This window comes from Crocodylus siamensis, chromosome 7, assembly GCF_052110815.1.
Source record: "Crocodylus siamensis isolate JL-2025a chromosome 7, ASM5211081v1, whole genome shotgun sequence".
NCBI lineage: Eukaryota > Metazoa > Chordata > Crocodylia > Crocodylidae > Crocodylus > Crocodylus siamensis.
This window is the reverse complement of record NC_143401.1, coordinates 6,865,542-6,887,677: the sequence shown is the minus strand read 5'-3', so window position 1 is coordinate 6,887,677 and position 22,136 is coordinate 6,865,542. Positions and strand designations below refer to the sequence as shown.

Sequence of the window (22,136 nt, the reverse complement as noted above, 5' to 3'; positions counted from 1 at the left end):
TCTGAAAACATCCTGTTTTGAAGTGTAAACCTGTAGAGTTTTGCCTGAGTTTCACAAATTTGCAACCCAGGGCCGGATCCTTTGCTAATGTTAGTCAGCTGTGAAGTCAAGCGCTGTGTCAGTTGGCACTAGCGGAGAATGCAGGCCATTATATGAGCGGAGGCTTTCCAGTTTCACTGTAAACACTTCAGAGAGCCCAACCGGTGACTCGGTGACAACAGTTGTGTAATTTTCGCAATGCATCATCACGAACATAATAGCAGTTCCTAGTGAGATTAAACCCTGGGACGCATAGTTATCTTTATTAATGGCTCTGTCATTGGTATTACTTTTGCTTAACAGCAGCCTGATTTCACAATGAATTATATTTGCGCTTTCTTTTTTTAACATTTCAGATTCAAGTCATCAGCTTTGTTACTGAGCAGAACTGGGATTCCTTGGAAGTGTTTGACGGAGGGGATAATACAGCCACCATGTTGGGTAGTTTCTCTGGTAGGTACCACCCAAAACTCCTGCATGCAGTATTGAATAAAGCATGTAAGCACGTGCTTAATTTCCCTTGACTTCTATCAGACTTGAACATATGCTCAGGATAGCGTAAGTCAGTGATTCTCATTACCGCTCAGGATATGCTTAAGTCAGTGATTCTCAGCCAGGGTACCAGGGCACCCTGGGATGCCATGAGATCCTTTTAAGAGTTTTGCAAGGCGCCACGAATATATTTGCATTGTGAGGTTCATCAGCACCTACACAGGATTCACAAAGCAAACCCAGAGGTTCTCAAATAGGAATCGGTAGCATCAAAAATAGGCTAACCTCTTGGGATTTTTCTGAGTTCTTTGCAACAGAAGAACTGCGCTGTTATTTTTCTGTGGTCAAAAAATGAGTCAAAGCAAAGAGCTGGTATTTTCCAAGGGCTGCCTTAAATCTAAAAAGATTGAGAACTGCTGCCTTAAGAGTTTCGCAGAATAAGAATGGGTATAAGCATGTGCTTAAAGAGATTTTTTTCTCCTTTATTAAACCAGGCCCTTGAACTTATGTCTAGCTTCAGGAAATACCAGCAGGGAACTTTAAACATGGCAGCAGCTGGCCAGGTCTGTAGTCCTAGTCTGGCATTTACTGTTAGCAATCAGATTTTTTTAGAGAAACTGCAAGAATTCATTCCTCAAAGTGGGATCTGGGAAGGTGGACTCAACTTGCATGCCAGCAATAAAACCAGCTTGTTTCACCGTGGCTTGGGACGGGCCAGTTTGTCTTGTGTGTGTGTGTCCACACTAGAAAATGTTTTGCCTGTTTTCCAGCAATGGTGTGGGTGTGAGTTTATACATGTCTCAAGGATTTTTCACTTTTTTCATCAAAATTGCTCTGAGCCCTGTCTAATAGCACTTTTGCCATTGCTGGAAATGAGAGAGGATATTGTAGTAAGGAAGGCCCCACAGTCTCATTTTTACTCACCTGAAAAATGGGCACAATACTATTGCATTTTCCCTGAACTGTAGACTGTTAGGTGCAAAACTGCCTCCTTCTTGGGATCCAGCTTTGCTAATCATATAAAGAGTGGTTAGAGAGCGTCAAGACCAACTCAATCCTTTCCCCCAGATTGCCTGCACCTAAGGTTCCTCCCTGGATACAGCTCAGCCCATACCCTAGATCCTCTCTATACAGGGAGAGCTTCTCCCACCTGCTTTACATCCATGTGAGATAACAAGTCACCTGAATCACTGAGTCAGCAGGAGCCACCTAACTTTTTCCATGGAGAATTGGCACTGGGTGGAGGGTTCATGGCAAAAACTGCCAACCCCGATCACGCAGAGTCATGAGATTCAATTCGATTCAACAAATGTTTTTTAAAATGCTTCGTGATCCACAGATGAATGGGGTCGGGCACCCTTCATAAAACGTGGCAGCCTTTGATTCCAGAGTTGAGTTTGGTCGTGGCTTTTCAGCTCAAAACACAGGGGTCTGCTACTGTAACAGCAGGTGAGACCCAGGGGACACGCTCTGGTGTCTCCAGTGACTCGAGCTCTATTCCCTTCTCTTCTCATCATCAAATCTCCCCCTCGATCCCTTAGTCTGCCTGAACTCCACCACATCAGACTTTACATGATGAAATACATTGCAAGGCTTTGAACACGTCTTTGCAGACCAGCCTTGGATATTCCTCTGCCGGCCTCATTAGGACCTGATCAGAACAAGCAGGACTGTTCAGTTAAAGGACTTTCTGTTCTCAGACTCGTCTCAGATTTATGCAGCAAATCTCTGAAGACAGAGGGGAGGAGAAAAGAGGGCTCATCCATAGCCATGTACACCTCTTATTTTCCTAGGTACCACAGTGCCAGCATTGCTGAACAGCACCTCGAATCAGCTCTATCTGCATTTCTACTCGGATATCAGCGTGTCTGCTGCCGGTTTTCACCTGGAGTACAAAAGTAAGAGCAGCTCCCCTGATGTGTTCCTGTAAGGTGCATGCTATAGCTTTGATCCCACTGCTCCTTATGTGCTGGGTAAGATGATTATGGGCCAGGGTGGGTGGGCACCAGTCAGGTCAAGAGTGTAGTTTTGACCCTGTCTTAGGAAGCAGTGAGCTTCAAGCCTGCCATGGGTCTGTTCCCTCGCTCTCAAGCATACAGGGTATAAAAGAGATGTAAGTGCAGCTGAAGGAGACCCGGCTGTAAACATGGTCCTTATCCTCCAGGCAGTGCAGTTACCTATGGGCTGCCTCTGTTTGACCTCCATTCTGCTATAAGGTGGGAGTATCTTGGCAGCCAGTGGGATGGATCTACTGCACAATCCTGTCCTGCTTGCCATGTTAGGCAGGCCTAGCATTTATACATGCGGTGCTCTGCTGCTGTGTGGCCTTACTCTTCCACGTGCAAACAGGGTGCAGTTGACCATGGCAAGGCCATGTTTGGCCAAGTTTTGTGATAGGAACTGAATAGAAGGCCCGTGGGAGGATGTTCTGGCTAAAGTAGGTGCAGCCTAAGGCAGTCCAGGGAGTGTCTTTCCAGTCCTTTCTCCTGTTCAGGTTTCTTGGAAAGTTTACTGCTCAGACCAGTGCAGCTTGGAGGTGTTGCATTGAGCAGCTGTGATGTAGATAGAGTACACTGATGGGATGTTTGCTGCCTCGTGGGCAGGGTATGGGAGCCTCATGTGGATTTAGATTGGAAGATATCAGAGCAGGCCTGAACTGTATCCATAGGTTGGTGAAGGAAAGTGGGTCTCAGTGGCGTTAGAGAAGCTAAAGTGGGAGATATTCTCTTTAGGAAGGGCCGGTGGGGTTTCCTTGTAAAGCTTCCTTCCCCCATATTTTGATTCCCCATTTTGGATTGACCCCAGCCAGTCCCCGAAAAGGCAGTGCAGTGGTTAACCCACAATAAGCAACCATGCAGTGCTGACAGCTATCAGCTTCCAAGTAGCATGGCTTTGGGTGGAGGAATGATAGCTAGAAGAGCATCCAGCAACCCCATAGATACTGTATGAGTTCAAGCCTGCCTCTCACGAATTTAAATAGACATGCAACAACAGAGGCATCAATGCAGCTCGTGCACATATGGATGCGACACCCCCAGCAGGAAGGCCAGTGAATTCTCCGCTGATGGCAGAGTGGCAAATGCAGAGAGTCGGACTCGCTGGCTCCTTCCCTGTGTGGGTATCGGCAGCACTGAGCTGATGAGAGATGCACTGAGACTGATGTCTCCGTTAGCTGAATCTTCCTGCAGGCGATGTGAACATAATTGTTTTTTGCTGGACACCAAATCTGACAAGTGTTCACAATCATGAATCTTGCCTTCAGCTCTTAAGCCAGACAGTTGTTTATTTGGTTTTATTTTTCAAGGCAGCAGATAGATTTAAAACTGTATTTCACCTGCAAAATAGTAGAGGACCCTGCTGTCTGGCTGCAGGGGCTGTGTGTACTTGCTTGCCAGGGTGCATTCTGTGTATGCATTTTCAGAGCCCGTGTGCTGTCTTGGTAAAAGCAGGGCTGATGAAGATAAGGAGGACTTTGGAGGGAGGCTGTGGTCCAGCAGACTGAGCATGGGTACAGGGCTTAATGCAATGTGTCCCTGATTTCCATAGGAGCCCATGGAAACATCCATCAGGCAGATAAGTTATTCATATAGTAGCAGAGAGGCCTAGATCAGGACATGGAGGCTGTTTGTGCCTGGTGCTGTACGTACAGACAGTATGATGACCATCCCTGTCCCAAATAGCTTTAGAGTCTAAATTTGACCTTTAGCTGAGTCCTGAATACATTATATCAGGTGTGCCACAAGGTAAAACTTACCCCCTCCCTGAGTGCCACTGCAGTCCTCTTCCCTGTCCGATCTCCTGCTCTGCTTTCTGCTCCCTGCCCTATCTGTCCTATTTCCCCCTGTTTCCTCCCTAGTCTGCCACATGCCACGCAGAGGCTGTCTGCGCTATGTGTGGTCCCCCCCTGCACTACATTTCATCGAGCTGGCAGGATCGTCATAGTAACCCCCTCCTCCCTGTCTGGAGAAATGAATAAGCTCTTTTCTTCATCATGACCTGCAGGAAAGTGGGGAGGCACTTAAAATTTTCCTTGTCCCAGATTTCAGCTGTAATGGGGGGGTCGATAGTTTTTGATGAGGGTCAACTGATGCCCGTGTTGCCTGTGGAAGTTGTTTTATCTCCTCTTTTGGATACCAGTCTGTAGTCAGTGGGAGTCTTGCCCTTTATCCCATGTTGCCAGTTCAGTGAAATGGTAACCCTTCTCTGTTTTATGTTTGCTTGCAATAGATAGTTAAAAGAGCAGCTTCTTTTTCTCCTTGTATAGCACTGAGCAGTAAAGCACTGGCATCCATGTCTTGGCCAGCACAGCACTGAAGCTTGGTTACTGTGATCTGGGGCCCACTCTTACGTTCAGTCTTCAGCCAGAGATGGATGCTAGAGCAGCAGATGCCGTGGTGCTCCATTGAGGACAGTAAGGGCTGGCTGAGATGGGTTGAGCAGCTACTGATGAGCTAGGGAGGGTGGGAGCCAACAGCTGTGGGGAGCAAGGAGTGATGGGGATGTGCATCAGAAACAGAAATGTCCCCTTCGAGCTGAATGTGGAGTCAATTATGTCAATCCCATATGTTCAAAAGAATATATGAAACCTCTCCCCCTCATACTCCCAGACCACGGGAGGTTAATTTTGGTCCTTTTCACCATTCTTGTTTGGTGTTTCGGTTTGGGGATGTTGGTCATGTTATGACTTCTGGTCTCATGTATATGAGCAGGATGGAACCCAAGGCCTTCAGCCCCGAGAAGCCCCTGCCACTTGAATTAAAGGACAGCTTCTTACACTATAAGTAGCAGGTTTTCATTGTAATTGCCGTGAGTGACCTTAGCAAATACAACCGCAGAGACCAAGCCAGACCTCAGTCTGCAGTGGTTTGCAGCCTATCCAGACTCCTAAGCATCAAAGCCAGGAAGGGTCACGGTGATCATGACAGCTGACCTCCTGCATTGCACAGACTATCAGACGCCGTCCGGTGATTCCTGTCTCAAGCCCAGAACAGCTAAGGTGCTGTTTCATAAGGCCTCCTAATCAGAGAAACAGAGAGACCAGTGCTGTGAGCAGACACAGGACCCTGGGCTCCCAGATGCAAATGCATAGGTCTTTATCAGTTGAGCTGAAAAGTTCCTTCACCTGTAATTGCTCTCGTGTTGTAGTTGCCAGGGATCACTCAGTAGAGGGCGTCCTGCCCCTGGGAAATCTTGTCCACCATCCCACCCATTGTTGTTGCCACTGTCGCTGTTCTAGCTGAGCCCAGCCCTAATGCATCCTGGCTGGAGCAGTCAGAGGCAGCACTGAAACCCTCCTGACACCCAGGACAACAGAGAAAGCAGCAGTGGCAGGTGGGGGAGGAAAGAGGACATGCCTTTGAGCACATAGGGAAAGTGGGGGAGGAGGGGGTGCATGCTTTGGGGGCTTTAAAGAAGTCCCCAGAGGCTCCCACAGTGCAGTCTGCCTGCATCAGTGGGTGGGGTAGAGAGGAGGCTGGGAGTGGGCCACAGCCACCCCTGCTGCTCCTTTGCCCAATCCTGGATCTGCCCGTGATGCCCACCAGCTACCTGGCAGGGCCGTGCTGAAGTAGCTAGGCACCTTCAAATTTAACAGTGCTTTCTTCTCAACCCTCCACCATGAAGATGGCCCATAACCTAAGGAGTCCATCTGCTGTAGCACCCCACTTCCCCACTGGGACTTACTTTCTTTGCTTGAGGAGACTGGCTTGAAGAGAAAACCTGATGACCTTTTGGACTGTTGTTTCCAGCAGGTTTGCAAGTAACCAAAGCTTGGTTATCACGGATCTGCATGGAGTTACAGCCTGGTTGAAGGCTCTAGCATCCCTTGAGCATTTGCAGTAAAGGCTCTACTTAAAGACAATTGGTTCAGCACAGGAGGCCAGGAACTTCTGGGTCCAAACTCTTCCTCTTCTACAAACTCAATATGTCACCTTGGCTAGCCATCTCACTACTGTCTGCCTCAGTTCCCCTTCTGTGACATGCAGACAATAGCATGTTGCTTGGAGAGTCTGGACTAGTATAGTAGCACTCTGAGGGTTTCATTGTGTTGGCCCTGGATTTAGGAACCAGATGCCTTGTTCCGAGGGAGATGGGAAAACCCACCCTCAAACCAACCATGACCTTTCCATTAGATAATAGGCAAATGTATTGATACGCAGTGATAACAGAAAAGAAGCAATACAAACAATTCTGTATATCTGCCAAATCCTAGGAGTGTCATCAGAGTCAAGATACCTTTGGCCAGGATGCAATCTTCACTCTGAGGCTGTCTCTTAGATGTCAGATGTCAGCATGTCAGCAGTCTGGAGGTGGGATGCCTAGGCCCACACCCTCCTCCAGCAGGGTGGATGAGATGGGCTGGTGGTGTGCGCTCTCCATGGTGGCCTCAGGGACCCTCCTGCGGGGACAGAGATGGGGAGGAACTCAGGCAGAGGACCCTGGGAGGAGGGACGACGAGGAGGGATGGGGAGGAGGGAACCGTTGTTACTCTCAAGTCTCTGCTTTTGTATTCTCCTTCCCTCCTGATGACTCTGTATCCATGGCTATCACCGGCTGGTCTCTCTGTGTGGTTGTCATACATCCACATAGCTTATCACCTGCTCACATACTAATTTAGACTTTGCAGGCCTTCTAATTTGATGTGTTCCCCCAAAACAGGACTCAGCCACCCCCCTGCTCTGGGGCCTTGTTAGCTGGTGCCACCATATCTCATGTTATGAAATAGTATGGTACGTGCCCCACTCTTTCCCAGGCTGTGTCCTCGGTGGCCTTGTTGTGGTAGACAATCTGTCTGCTTCCAGGGCTATGTGAAACTGTGTGCGTGAGACCAAGCATTTAAAAATCAGTTAGCCTCTGCTGCCCATCCCGAACCATTTTAATGAATATACGTATACTTATAAGCCAACTCCCCAAAAGCAAATATTTAAATACTATTTAGTAAGCCAACAGTTCTCGCCATTGATTTTACATGGAAGGGTCCCAAATACCGCAGTGATGATCAGTGGTCTAAAATCCTAAATAGACAGATAGTTTATTGGTCAGGGTTGAGTATCAGCCATCAAAAAACAAAGCTTCAAGGTTAGGTTTCCAAACTGGTCTTTTTTTACGAGGTGAAAGATTTTATTTGCCATTCCTGGAGCTTCGGACAGACTGGAGCCATTTGAAGACTCGTGTGAGATTTAGCTAATGGATTCCACCAATTGGAAGAAAAAAAAATCAAAGTTTCAAACAAGCTGCTGCATCACATTTTGACACTTTCAAAATGAAGCGTTTCGATTTTTGTTTGCAAACGTTTCCGTTTTGAAACCTGCCAAACCTTTACTAAAAGGTAGGAAAATGCAAGGGGTTTTAAAAGCATGAGCGAGAAGCAAAACATTTCGAGTTACCTGAAACAGTTTGTTCAGTTCAACCCCGCTCCCTCAAATGTATGCTTTCTCAGGGAAATTACAAAAAATCAAAACTCAAATTGCCTCCAAATAAACACGGAGCGGTGGTCTTAGGAAGTGGGATTGTCCGTTCACTGCTGGGACTGAAAAATCAATTACTCACAAAGGTTTGGCCTGGAAGTTGGGGGCTTGCATGTGTAAACCTGCCGAAAGGATGCAACAAGAAGTGAGATGACATTTGTAGTGCTTTCTTCCTCTCTTCCCACTGATTCGATTCCTGAAGGAAAAGCCCTGATCTCAACATTATCAAAAGCCAGAGTGAAGTGACTAAAATCCAGCTTCATGAATGACTCAGTGCCCACTGATCTGAACGAGAAGTTATTTCAAGCTGTTCTCTCCGTTCCTTGAAGGTCAAGTGATAGTCATGCATGTGGCAGGACTACGTGTTTTCAAGCAAAGCAGCACGACTCTGCTTGCAGGAGAGTCTCCATCGACCCCCCACAGAGCCTCCTTGCTATTATTTCCGCCCCCCCACTCTCAGCCCTGCCTCCAGATTGTAGAGCTGAAACAAAACTTGAGCCCTTGGAAAGATGCTGAAGGTTATCTTTTAGTGGCAGCTGCTAGTGTCGAAAGTGAGGGTGGTTCTGGCAGACAGCTGAGCAACCGCGGGCATGAGGTGACTGCTAACTGCTGCCTTAGTTTTATTTCCATTCAGTGTCATAGAAAAGGCAGCTGGGGAGGGGGGAAGGTGGAAGGCGTGTAGAGGAGAATGTGTCACCTGGCCTGAGGTCTCTAATCAGGTTTGCATATAACCTTAGCCAGGAAGGAAAGGGGAGGAATGAAAGGAATATTCATAGACTATTCGGTTTGACTGTATCCAAGACCCACGCCTCTTCCTATGCACATATCACATCAGACATTCGTTCCTTAATTGAAAAGCAGGAGAGGAAAGCGGGGGGGATTAGAATTGTACTGCCTCTGTCCCCCACGAGGATAAATGACATGTGACAAAAAAATAACGCACTTTTTATTCTACAAGCATGGTGCAAATAAAGCAGAGCTTCTCAAGCAAGGCAGAGCTGGGTGGGTTCCCTCTGGCCCATTCTGCGCTCTTTCCAGTTAGGTAGCCTGCAATGTAGGAAAGCGTGCACGGTGACTGTCTTTGAAATTCTTAAGAAACGGTCAGTAGGGGAATAATTAAGATACCAGACAAAGCAGTCGAGCCCAAGACTGCGAACAAGATAATGCAGTCCTTTCTGAAGAACGGTAGGGCGGTAACAAGGGGTAGGTTAGAACGGCAGATGCTATGACATAGAAAATCCTTCAAGACACGCCGCACCAAATGCACTCTAGAGGTTCAGCTGTGTTCCTGCTGGCCCCTGGGATGGGATGCTGACAAGTACCTGCAGTGTTCATGCCTCAGGGATACAAAGCTTGAGCAGAGGGGGTTAAAACCAAGACCGGTGAGATGAGATGGAAGAACAGGTAGTGTTGGAGTGACATTGTCGCCAGGATGGTCCAGGAATTGTGCGAGAGGCAAGGATTTTTTTTTTTAAGGGGTCATATATTTTATTGGGCCAGCTGCATGGTTGGAATGAAGTCTGACATGTTCTTGAATGTAAGACCTTTTTCATCAGGAAGAAGAGAGACTTTAACTTAAATAGTATGGTAAAATATCATAGTAGCAAGGTCTGCCAGGCTCTGCGATGGCCTCCTGATGGAAGGAGAGAAAGTCCTGTTGCTTCAGGCATTCAAAACTGGACTGTGCAACTCGTGGGAAAATGTAGTGTGCCTTGCAGTGGTTTCCAAGGGAGATGGCCAGGTGGCTCTTCCCCATCTCATTTCTAGGTAGTCTCCCGAGTTACATGTGCACCCAGTTTGTTTGGTCTCTCTTAAATGCAATGCCCTTGTGTTAACTAGTTGTGTTAATGAGATTCAGGGCTTCCCTTCTGCCTTTATCACAGCTCATCAGCTTTATCACCATCCCCCAGGAGCTTTCAGCCTTGCTCTTTGTCTTTCACAGCGGTCGGCCTGTCCAGCTGTCCAGAACCGGCAGTGCCTGGGAATGGTCTGAAGATTGGAGAGAGGTACTTGGTCAATGATGTCGTCTCCTTTCAGTGTGAACCGGGCTACGCACTCCAGGTACTGCACATTACAGATCAAGAACCAGGAGGTGTGAGGGCCGGGCGGGGGTTCTTCTGCTTGACCCCAACTTTGCTCTAAGACGAACGCACAAACGAACCCCAAATCCTCTAAAAATCTCACGTTGTCTCCTTCAGGGGCACTCTCACATTTCCTGCATGCCGGGGACTGTTCGACGCTGGAACTATCCACCTCCACTTTGCATAGGTAGGATTCTTGTTGCTGTTTATTCCCCTTGTTAAAGCGCCTGTTTATCATGTGAATGGACCGGGTGCCGATGCAACACGAAGCGCTGGGAAATTTTGGGTTTGAGTTGCTCTCAGTGCTACCAAGGGTCTCTGAAAGTTTTTTTGTGCAGACCCCCATCTTGATTTCCAGCACTTCTGGTAAACTCCTCTTTCAAGACAACACCCAGGTCTGCCAAGGGATGTCCCTCCTGGGCTCTGCATACATAGGTGTACCCAGCATACCTTCATCCTGACCAGCTGCCCTTGGCTGTTCTAGTCTTGGGCTCTCACATCTCTCTCAGTCTCGACCTGCCCTGTTCGCTGGTTTTCTGGTGCTCAGGCCCCAGCACAAACTCTATCAGCGCCCTCAGTGCAGCCCATTACCCCACCAAGTCCCATTAGCCTCCTCTGGTTCCAGCCAATATCAGATGGTTCAGAGCAGTGATATTTAAGCTGCAGCTCTCCAACTGGGAGGCTGGACTCGATGATCTTCCAAGGTCCCTTCCAGTCCTAATGTCTATGAAAACTATAAGGAGGTTTCACAGAAAATATTATTGAAGTGCATGTATGTGGGTGAGAGAGAGAAACTGCAAGCATTGGCTTTCTTTGCTGTAATCATGATTATTCAAAATATGCTTGCCACTGTGAAAGCATTTTCCCCTGTGGGACTATGCAAGTATTAACTAATGTTCTGCAGAGGGTCCTTTTTCTCCTTTGCAACTGGAGTGTGAGTGCCACCGTTCACTGGCAGGAGTAGATGATGATGTGCATCTCTGATTAACACCGCAGCGTCACTGAGTCGGAGAAATGCACAACACCAAACATAACGTGCCTGACCAGCCATTCACCGTGACACATCGTGAGAAACTCTGCGATGAGCAGATTATTGCGGGAGCTTTTGTGACCTTGTTGGTTTTTTCTTTTACCCAAAGAATGACTCTGGCCAGAATAGGAGCCGGCCGGATTTGAAACCCATATCCACCCCTTTTCGCTCTCTGGCCACTGGGGACAATGCGAGGAAGGAGAGGGGATTTTCTCCAAAAGATCCTAACTTACCTGCCTTCTTTCTTCAGTAAAACCAAGTAGCTGCCTGAATCCAGCTTTTGGTTCTCCTCGCGGCCTGCTTCACTCAAAAAGCCATTGGCAAACCTCTCTGCCATCTGGAGAGCTGCCCACTATATAGTGACAATTACTGCCTCAAATCCCACGCTTTCCAGTCTTCGCCCACGACGGTTCCTGTTTCCAACTTCTGTCCAGGCAGACCACATTTGGAGTGGGAGGTCGGACTCGGGGTTGATGGACCAGCATGGGATCAAGGAGGGGGATCCTCCATCCCATGATCTCTGCAGTCCTGAGCAGGCTGCCTATTTTGTCTGTGCCTTGTTCCCCTTTTGTAAAAAGGGGATCATGGTACAACCCCATCTTCCCTTCTTTGTGTGTGTTTTTTTAATTTTTTTTTTTTTTTATTTCAGCCATCAGCTGTTTGAGAGCTGGGTCTGCCCATCACTTTGCATAGATCTAACCTGCCCCATCTTCAACATGCTGTTGTAATACAGGTCACCAGTTACAAACCTTTTGCCAATTTAAGCACCTGAGAAGATTAGCAGGAGTGTAGGATGCTATTAATCCTTTCCCACCTAAACCTCACCTCGCGGTCCCATTTGTCCAGTCCCATGATCCTGCGCTAGCGTATGAATTCATGCCTTGCAATTCCAAAATCGCTCCTGCCACTCAGAAACCCATTTCCAGCCTGTCTCCCTGGAACCAAAAAGTACCTTAGACTACAGCGCAGTGCCTTTATCCCATGCCATTTTGACATCGTCAAAATTTGCCTCTGTTTTTCTTCCGAAACAAAATTCTGGAGAAGTGGACCTCATGTTTGAGCAGCATTTTGATGCAGCTGTACTGTCCAACAAAGATTTTGCCAGCTGCTACTATGTGCTACTGAAGAAGGTGAAGTTTGGCAAGGCAACATCTCCATAGCCAAATAAAAGTCACCATCATCTCTTTTGCCTGTGGCACCACCCGCTAAGAAGGTGCCAAGAGCTGTGGCTCGTTGTGGCCTGGTGCTGTTCCCATGCAGGAGAAAAGGTGTCAGGCTGCTCCTTTCTGTAGGGATAGGAGCAGTCTCTAAAGAAACAAATGCCTTGACAGGAGCTTTCAGGACTTTGGGGGGTTATTTTAATGCAGCATTTTGTTTTAGCAACCCTGGATATTTAATATTCATATTCTTCACTTTATGATTTTGGGAGAGAGACATTTATGCATTTAATAGCATGCGTTAGTTAACAGTTATTTCAGGCTCCTGCTGTTCCAGCTCACATCATTTAGGTTGAAAGTAATTATAGTAGCTAACAGCTCTTTTATCTGATGATCTCCAGTCCAGAAATAAATACAGACATGGTTACAGCAGAAATAAGTGAGCAGATAAGGCTCCTGCCAAAGGCAGCTGCTTCAAAAAGAGCCCAAAGCCCTTGGGCTGAGCATCGCAGTCAAGGAATTGAGGCACAGCGAGCAGGGTGTTGATGTTAGTGATGGGGGAAACCATGACAGTTGTCAGATAAGCAAGTACAAAAGGTTTTTTTGTGTTAAGCACTAGTGTTATACAGCACCCAGCTCATGGGGGTTTTGGCCTGTGATTAAGCACAGGCACAATACAAATAACAATGGGAAAAATAATGAGGTTTCAGTGAGATGGTCCCTCTTGAGCCCTTCTGTTTGTGACAGCTAGAGCAGTAAAAAAGGCCTTTCCACCTGTCTGTCTGTGCACCTCTAATCATTGCTATCGCCCTCGTGCTTCTGAAATGCGGGGTGGGGAAGCATCGCCGTTGTTTGCACTGTGTCTTTCGTTGGGAAGGGGATGCGGTATAGAGGAATGGGGAAGGACCCCACGGCAGGGCTGAAAACTCCTGTTCTCAAGTCTTTGCTCGCGAGTCAGGAGGAGGAACATCAGGGCCCTATGCTGCAAGGTGCTAAGCACCCCTAACTGCCACTGACACCATTGGGGGAGGCAGAAGGACTCAGCAGCCCCCCAAGAGATGAGGCCCTCCCTGGTTTAGTAAAGGAGCCTGGCAGCTAAAGTTAGATGCCCTAAATCCATATTGAGGAACCTTTGGTAGTTACTTGGTTCTCAGAGACGCTGAGCACCTGCACTGCCATGTAAAATCAAATGGCCTGTTTCAGTGCCTAACACATAAAATTTGTGCGTGTATATATATAGTTTGCTAATGGCTCCAAAGAAGGAGGATTTTTCACTTGAATGCTAAGTCAGGCATTACCTTCTTTTTATTTTTCTTTTTTTTCCTCCTTTTTTTTTGGTGGGTGGAAAAGGGGGGAGGAGGGGAGTGTTTGCAGGGTTTGGAAACAAAGAAAATTGCAAACCACGGGTGAAAATGGATTAAGTCCCAGGCAAGGTTCTGCTGGTTTCTTCTGGTTTATTTAATCCAGGTGTTTGCCTTTTAAATAATTTAAGAAGAATTACATTAAGCTGCCATTAAGGGAGAAAACTTACAGGAGACGCATTGTCAGCAGCAAGAACATGCATAATGAGAGGCTGGGCAAAGGGAATCTGTACCTTCAGCGTCAGCCTGGATTAAGACGATGAGTCTGTGCGTTGAGTTGGAAGGTATTACTTACAGTAGCAGCTCGGGAGTCCTCCAGATAAGCCGCATAAGACGCTGAGTCCTCAATTTCATTGGGCATCTTTTGTAACTGTCTCATTTGCCGTGACGTTTATGAGCCACTAGTTGAGGTTTTGTCTGAGGCAGTGCATATCCACAGCCTTCTGCATTCCTAAGTGTTTGTCCAGATCTTGTTAAATCTGGTTGGAAACTCTTCTACCTTGACTCAGAAAGTAGAGGAGCGATTTGAGTGGATGGAAGAAGACAGACGAGTAGGTTTCTTCACTGATTTTGCTCAGAAGTTCAGCTCCAGGCTCAGGCTTGGGGTTTAAGAGATTAGACATAGGATGGAGGAAAAAGATGTAGCATACAACAGAGTGAGCAGAGTTGTGAGTGGCAAATGTTAGATGAGTTTCATGGTTCTTTTTTGGTTCCCTTTTCTAAAAGACATTGATGTTAAATAAAGTGGTGGCCCCTGTGACTTTACAGCAGGTCCTTTCCATTAACATCAAGCCCCTGTTAATTTTACAGCCCAGTGCGGTGGGACCGCAGAAGAGATGGAAGGAGTGCTCCTGAGCCCTGGGTTCCCAGGAAACTACCCCAGCAACATGGATTGCAGCTGGAGGATATCCCTGCCAGTGGGGTTTGGTAAGGCAGCTGGTACTTAAGAACTTAGCACTGCTCTGCTGCTATCCCAGAATAAGTGGCATCTACTTGGTTCACGGCTAAATGTTACTGCTAATGTCTTGGTTCACTGCTAAATGCTACCTTGGAAAGCATTGTTGGTTATTCTGAATAAGTCAAATAACGTTGTTTGAAATCCTGGCCATGCTTCATATTTATAACAAGTTAAAAATCATGAAGATCATTCTAGAGTCTAGCAGGTCAGCTGCATCCTTGTAGACTTTTCTTTTCTTTTTTTAATTTGCATCCACAGCCAAATTAGCCAAAACTAATGCCAAATCCACATGGCCCTACTACTGGCAAACATCCTACACCCACACCTGGGGCTTCAGGTGTTTCCAAAACCTTTGGTGGGCATCCTACGTGCAGGCCCAAGCCTGGTGGCTTGGGGTTTGGATTCCCCTACGTTTTGCTTGCCCTCAGCCTTAAGGAGCAAGCGAGGGAGGAGACTCCCATTTCCATAAACTGGTCTTAGAGCTGCTGCGCCTCGCTGGGTACTGAACCAGGCCAGAAGAGCAGTTTTCCTGCACGGCGGTTCAGGAAAACTGTCATCTTGGACACAGATATATGGTATTTCCCCTGCCAGGTTAAGAACCCACTACACTTGTCCTGAGGCCGATAAGAACAGGGACTACACATGATCTTGGCCTATAAAAGGCAAGAAGCTGCATCCTTGTAGACATGGTTTTAAACCAGTTGCAGCACTTTTGGTGGTGTGTTCGTACCCATCTGCCCCCTGCACCACCCAAGTTTGGAATATGCTCTTAACTTCCATTAAGCTTTCTTCACCCTTTCTGGACCATTTCTAAATGGAGCCTTAAGGTAAGAAGACCTTTATCACATCATATCCTGACTCAGCCAGAATTCCTGCTGGATCGGTGCAGGCTGGATCACCCTCTGCACCATTAGAAAGGGGGAAGCATGTGCGATTCCCACTTCTCCAGCTCAGCTCCCTTCCAGCCCCAATCTGGTAGAAGGCTAATCCCCCAAATCTCCCTGTTTGTGAATCTGGTGCATGTCTGGTTCCAAGTTTCCTAAAGAACAGCTCTTTTCCATCGTTGAATGGAGCAGACCTGAGCACCGCGTTCATGTCTCCTCCTCCTGCTCAGGGGCGCACATCCAGTTCCTGAACTTCTCCACCGAGCCGAACCATGACTTTGTTGAAATCCGAAACGGGCCCTACGACACCAGTAACGTGATCGGCAGGTTCAGCGGCACTGAAATCCCAGGCTCCCTGCTGTCGACGTCTCATGAAACTACAGTCTACTTCCACAGCGACCACTCACAAAACAAGCCAGGGTTTAAGCTGGAGTACCAAGGTAATGAGGCCACCGAACAAGCAGAAAAGGGGCAATCCTTTCCCCGGGGCAGGTGGAGGGGAGGTGGAGAGCACAAGAGCTGTTCCTCTGTTGAGTTAGCAAGCTGAGGGCTTAATCCAAATGAGTGGAAAGCTGTTACATGAGATCCATACTTAATCCTAATAGCCGGGGTCTGTTCTCCCTGCCGTATGCCTGAAGCCAATAATAACATGGTCCTAGTGTGCTTTGTGACAGCGACATGCATCAGAATTAATTCCAGCCAGATTCACGTAGAACTGGGCTCTTGAGTATCGTGGGCTTAGAGGAAGTCCCTGGGGGTTGCACTGTCTCGCTGGGATTTTGCAGTTGTTTTTCTGAATCGGAGGCCAAGCTGGGCGCTGAGAGGTCATCCTTGTTTCCTGTAGCCGTAATGCATTCTTGTGGCATGCTGAGGCAGCCTGCCAGAGAGGGGTCAGGCATTTAATAAAATAGAGAGAGACAGAAGAAACACAATGGTTTAACCCGGCGGACAGCATCCTTTCAGAGCCGTAGGCTGGAACAACCTGCCTTGGGTCTGAGGCAGGGGGGTGTCCTGACCCGGCTGCCACTGCTGCTTCTCCCCACTGCCTGACCCCAGTGCAGGACCTGCAAAGCCCCCCACTCCCAGCCCCTGGTTCCCTGGGCTGGATCCAGGGGCTCCTCAGGCTGTATATTGCCAACCCCCCAGTTTAACCAAATACTCAGATATTGCAGTAATGGGTCTGATGTGAAAACTTCAACAGGGAACGGGAGAGAAGCACAGAATCACTTCTAAAGGGAAACCTGGCTTATATTTTTAGAAGTGCCCCATGTTTTATGGTGCCCTCATCTTTCTATACTTGCCTTCAGGCATGGGCTGGCCCAAAAACGGAAATTTTGAGCTGTGAAAAATGTTGAGGTTTTGTCGGCTGGGTTTGTTCTTCGTCTGAACAGCACTGAGTCTTTTGGAGGGTTTTTTTGCGGGGAAAAAAGCATGAGAGAAAGGGAGTCATCTCCGAATTATCAATAATTAAAGGTCACAGCACTCATGAGGATGTGGGAGATGTAAGTGCTGGTCTCTCCTCTGAATTAGGCAGAACAGAGCCCCCCACATCACAGTTGTATTTATGCCTGGACCACAGAGAGATCAGCTGTCATGAGATGGCTTCGGCACACGCTCACACGTCTGCTCAGAAATTTCATTTGGGCCATAAGGAACCCTCCTCACAAGAGGATCTTTGAATCCAGACCATCACTGCAAAAGATTTGGGTTTGATAAACCAGCAGTTGCCAACAGTTAGATCGGGGCGGGCAAAATGCAGCCCGTGGGCCAGACACGTCCCGTGGGGCCCCTAAAAAACTTAGAAAAATCATATTTATCTGCCCCCCCCGGCCACCTCGATGACTTGCCAAAACTCAGTAAGCAGGCTTCCACTGAAAATAATTGCCCGCGCCTGGTCTAGATGAAAAATGCCTGGCCATTTCTTCTTCAGACAGCTCAGAGGCAGATTTTCAGGGGTGGAAAGGGCAACAGGGCTTCAAGTTCAGGATTTCAAGTTAGACACACACAAACCGGGCACTCCAAGTTATTGGTCATGCTGGAAAACGTCGGTCCCTGAGCAGTGAAAGCCCCTTGGTCTATAAGATGCATTGCTCTGGGGCTCGCTGTGTTTCTTTGAAAAACGTCTCTTGGTGGATGTACTGCTCATGCTAAGTGCTAGGTGGGTAGTGGACTCCTCTGTCTGCCTGGGTGCAGCCTGGTCAGAAGCAGGGCAAGCGTCTCCTTGTGCCAGCCCTTGCCCGGAGTGCTTTTGAAGGGATATGTTGAAGTCGATCAGCTCTTATCCCTTGCCCTGTCTGCAGAGGGGTCAGTTCATCCCTCCATACACTAGCAGCTACATTAAAAGAAGTTAAGCGGTTAATAGACCAGTGAGGCTGACACCCACGTGTATACCTAGAAACAGCTCTGTTGCGTCTGAGTCAAGGGGCCTGAACAAGCCTTTAACTTGCAGAAATACTGTCTGTGCCCAGGCAGAAAGCTCGAGTGTCCCGGGCCTTCAATGCAGAAATCAGTATGTTCCCAAAGACATGTTGCCCTGCTGTGCCTACCGGTCTATGGTGCCTGTGAGTGCCCACAGACTGGGTATCCTATGGGAATAGGATAATAGGGTATCCTGCTCTATAATGATGGAGATGACAGTGGAATGGTGTGCAGCCGCTGGGAGCCAAGTGATCTGCCACCACATCAGAGGAAAACCTTTGGAGTGAGAAAGGCAGAGTGTATATCTTTGTCCGGGTGATATAGCCAAAGGTTGGAAAAGGGCTGACTCCCCAGAAATAGCAATAAAAGCCACTACTCAGACCTAATTGAAAACATTAATTTTGCCTTGGCTTCTCTGTGTATGCACCATATAATTCATGTGCTCCTGTACAATTTAGAAAGAAATGCATGCTCCAAGGCACCATGGGTAATCTCATGGAAATTGCTATGCAAATTAGGTCTAGCCAGGCTGACCAATAATTTATGATGTCAGGCGGAGCATGTTAGCCAATTGCCATCCATTTGTCATCAAAATCATATACATTTGGTTGAAAAGGAGGCAGATTTCCCCAATTAGAAGTGAGCTGCAGGGTGACTTTGCGGACACAGGGACTGGGAGGAGAGGAAAAACTGAGAGTGGGGCTCCAGCTCCATGACTGTGGCTGCTGAAAAGCACTCAGGACATTTGCAGTCACTGCAACTCCAGAGGGATGTGTTGCTCCTCAACCCCTTGCTGTCCTGTATCGCACTTGCAGGGGAGGAGCGAGGTTTTATACCTAATTAGACTGCTTCATTTAGCTGCAAGCCCTCCTCATCCTGATTTCTGACATAATGGGGATTGACTGATTGCTGTGGGCATCAAGGAGCTTGAGCATTAAGGAACCAGGTGTCCTATGGGGAAATTGTGTCTGTCAGGTTGCTGACCATGATCTAATGAGGACGGTGTCTCTTAAGCCTTAGCTGGGGCAAATTGTGACTATAACTCTTTAAAAAAAAAAAAAAAGCATGAAGCACAGGTTGTGTCTCCTTATTTTATTTCCAGCTTATGAGCTGCAGGAGTGTCCTGACCCTGAGCCTTTTGCAAACGGTGTCGTTAGGGGAGCCGGTTACAACGTTGGCCAATCCATATCTTTTGAGTGCCTTCCTGGATACCAACTGATTGGCCACCCTGTCCTGACATGTCAGCATGGCACCAATAGAAATTGGGACCACCCTCTGCCCAGGTGTGAAGGTATGACTTTATTGGGTCATCTTCAGAATGGATTGGGGGGCGCGGGGAGGGAGGCGGGGAGGTCTTATGGGTAACCCAAGGACTTCTGCTCTTCCTTTTGGGCCTCTTTCAGCCTCCATCACAACCAGTCACCTGGAGGAGACCTCCAAGGAAAACTCACATTTCCCTGGCATTGCAAATCCACCTTCTTGCTAGGCCAACACCCAAACTGGTGACTCAGACCTGCTTGAACTTTGGTGGATTCTGACTTCATGTCGAGGCTGGGTAGCAGAAAGGGATCAGACTTGTGATAGCTGTTCAGTGACCCAGGAAGAAGCAATAAGAGGGTTAAAAAAATGGGGGATTGCATTTTCCATACATTATATTCGCATAAGCCTCTGAGGCATCATTCTTCCTGTTTTTTATGTCACTCCGTACTGTTGCTGTGCATTGTTTGACAGCCAATTTGTCACACCCCCAAGCTAGATTCATCGCCATGGTGGACAAAATGCAGTTTGCACAGCTGCAGCAGTTCACATCTATAAAACACTTTGTGAGCCTAGGGACTACCCAAGGACCTCTGGAGACAAGTGCTGGTAAAGATGAGTTTGAGCTGTGCTTTGTATCCGTGGGCCACCCCAGAGACTTTTGGGTACATTTCAGATCAGTGAGTTCGAGGCTCGCCAGAACAGCGTGGGTTCATCTTTCGGAGTTAGGGTCGGTCTCATGCTGGGATTGGGGATCAAACACATTGCTCACTGTTTTGCTTTCTGCCCATTCCACTGCTAGGAACCGTGGAATTGGTGCTTGGGCAGCAAGGCAGCATATGGCCTCGAGAAGGGCTGAGCACCCAGAGCTCTCGTGCCCTCAGCACCTCTGAAAATCTGGTCTGCATGGCTTGCTTTACTGACAGGGACACTGGCCATGTAGCTGAGCTCCAAGCCCCACGGCACAGCAAGTTACTACTGACCACCCCCCTCTTAAGGATGGGGAGACAGAAGCCTAGAGGGTGAAGTGGCTTGCCCAAGGTCACCCAGTGACGTGCTGACACGGACAAAAAGAGAACCACGATTTTATCAACTCCCAGCATCCTACTTCTTTGGGCCATGGGGACCCACATTGCAAAGACATCAATTGCTCTCATCTGGGAGCTGCTTGCAGTGCCTGTTTCCCCGAGAGCGGTCTCCCTGCTCTCTCACATGGCAGCCGCAGCCTCTGTCCTCCCCGCTTATGCTAAAAAACCATTATTGTTGCACTGATTTATGGACCCGGAGAAATGACTGCTGGCTCTTGGACAGCTTTATGGCTCGCACTGCCAGCCTTCTCTTCCTGGTTTTCATTTTTTGTTCCCTTTTCCCCTTTCCCCAGCCTGCTATTTCATGCTGACACTGAGCATGATTAGAACAATGTTTTATTGGCCTAAGTAAGTTTTGCCTTTTACCAATTCAGACAGCCATCAAAGTCAAAACTTTATGATGAGCTGGAGCAGCTGAATAAATAAGGTTGGAGGGAAAATGTGTGTGTGTGTGTGGGGAGGGGGGGCGCTTTGATCATCTCTTCTCTTTGTATTTGTAACATCCCACACTGCACTGAAACGCATTTAATCAGCACCGCCGTGCTAAACCACTACTAAGAGAAGACCCTGGCAGCTAATGGGCTTTGTGAAAGTGGTAGGAGATCTGAGCGCCGGCTTCACGTGGCGCTGTCCTGCAAGGTGGGATTCTTTAAAGACCATGGCAGTCTTCGTTTGCGAGACCCACAGTCTCCGTGACTCCCCAGAGTGTTTTCGGGGGGGCCATGAGCCAGAAGGAGCTGTCCAGCCTTCCCGACGTCACTGGAAAAGTTAAGATTTTCTGTTCAGATCTGAGCAGGGATAGCATGGGATTCATCCTGCTGAAGCAGCCCAGTGGAGTTCTCCACTGTTGGCTGCCAGGAGGCCCCTTTTGCGTGAAACCTGAAAAACCCAAGCTTGCTTACTGCAGATCCTGCTTGGTGCTTTCTCAAAGCAGGGAGGTTTATCCCACTCTCTGTGGACCACCTGGTGCTAAAATAGCTTTGGGCATTGTTGTTTTTTTCCCTTGATCCACAAGTCCTGGAAGGCCAAAGGGCATGTAAAATAAAGAGCCAAAGCTTGGGGTAAATTGATTACTCCAGCAATATGCACCAGCTGAAAATCTCAGTCTGATTAACACCGCACATGCTTCATCCTACAAGGTATTCATCCTGATCACTGCTGTGCAGTGTGCTTTGCCCTCTCCTGTCTGTTGAAGGGAGCAGGATCAAGTCCTTGTAGCTCTTAACCAAGTTCACCCACATTTTCCAAACCTCCCTTTTGTTCTTTTCTTCCTGGGTTCTTCAAGTGAGGACTGCCCTGTCTTCACTTAAAGAAACATAGCGGGAATATAAAGCAGTCAGCATGTCTTGCAATGCTTTTAAATGTGATAATATGCTTCCCACATACTTTAGTATAGGAGCAGATGGCTAGGTACATTTTGGGGGCTTTTTCCCCCTGGCTGTATATATCCCATATACAGAATTGTTACCATTCTTAAGATTGCTGCAAACATTTCCTTTCTTGATATAATCCTCCTCAGATGCAACCAACATTTGCTATGTATTTTGCATGAAAACTGCCCCTGGGAAGTCATTGCCTTAGGCTAACAGCCTCACCTTTTCCATGCAGGTTGCAATAGAAAGCCCATTTAATTGTAAGAGAGGTTGTAATTTTGAAATGGATACATGTAAGCTGAGATTTCCAAAGCTGCTTAAGGGGATCACTGGGTTGCCCAGCTCTTAGTAAAATTAAGAGGAACCAAGCATGCCTGTCTCCTTGGCTGTTTCAGAAAATGTTTTCTTATTGGACTTGCTTACCTGGGTAAGCAGAGCAGACTGGAAATGAGTTCTAGGGCAAAGTTTGACTCTGCTCTGACTTGCACAAGCAGAAGTTAGGGAAGATGTTGTAGACCTTAGCGGAGATGCT

At 47.8% G+C, this 22,136-nt stretch overlaps 1 protein-coding gene across 1 annotated transcript in view; it reads left to right on the top strand.

The window, feature by feature from the left end:
* Positions 1-22,136, top strand: part of CSMD2 (CUB and Sushi multiple domains 2) — a 645,501-nt gene that overhangs the window by 539,513 nt on the left and 83,852 nt on the right. The window contains exons 36-42 of the mRNA XM_090057063.1: positions 396-492; positions 2,325-2,429; positions 9,940-10,058; positions 10,196-10,265; positions 14,437-14,553; positions 15,699-15,908; positions 18,989-19,177. Of these exons, the coding sequence (XP_089913189.1) occupies positions 396-492; positions 2,325-2,429; positions 9,940-10,058; positions 10,196-10,265; positions 14,437-14,553; positions 15,699-15,908; positions 18,989-19,177 (907 nt within the window). The remainder of the gene's footprint in view (positions 1-395; positions 493-2,324; positions 2,430-9,939; positions 10,059-10,195; positions 10,266-14,436; positions 14,554-15,698; positions 15,909-18,988; positions 19,178-22,136) is intronic.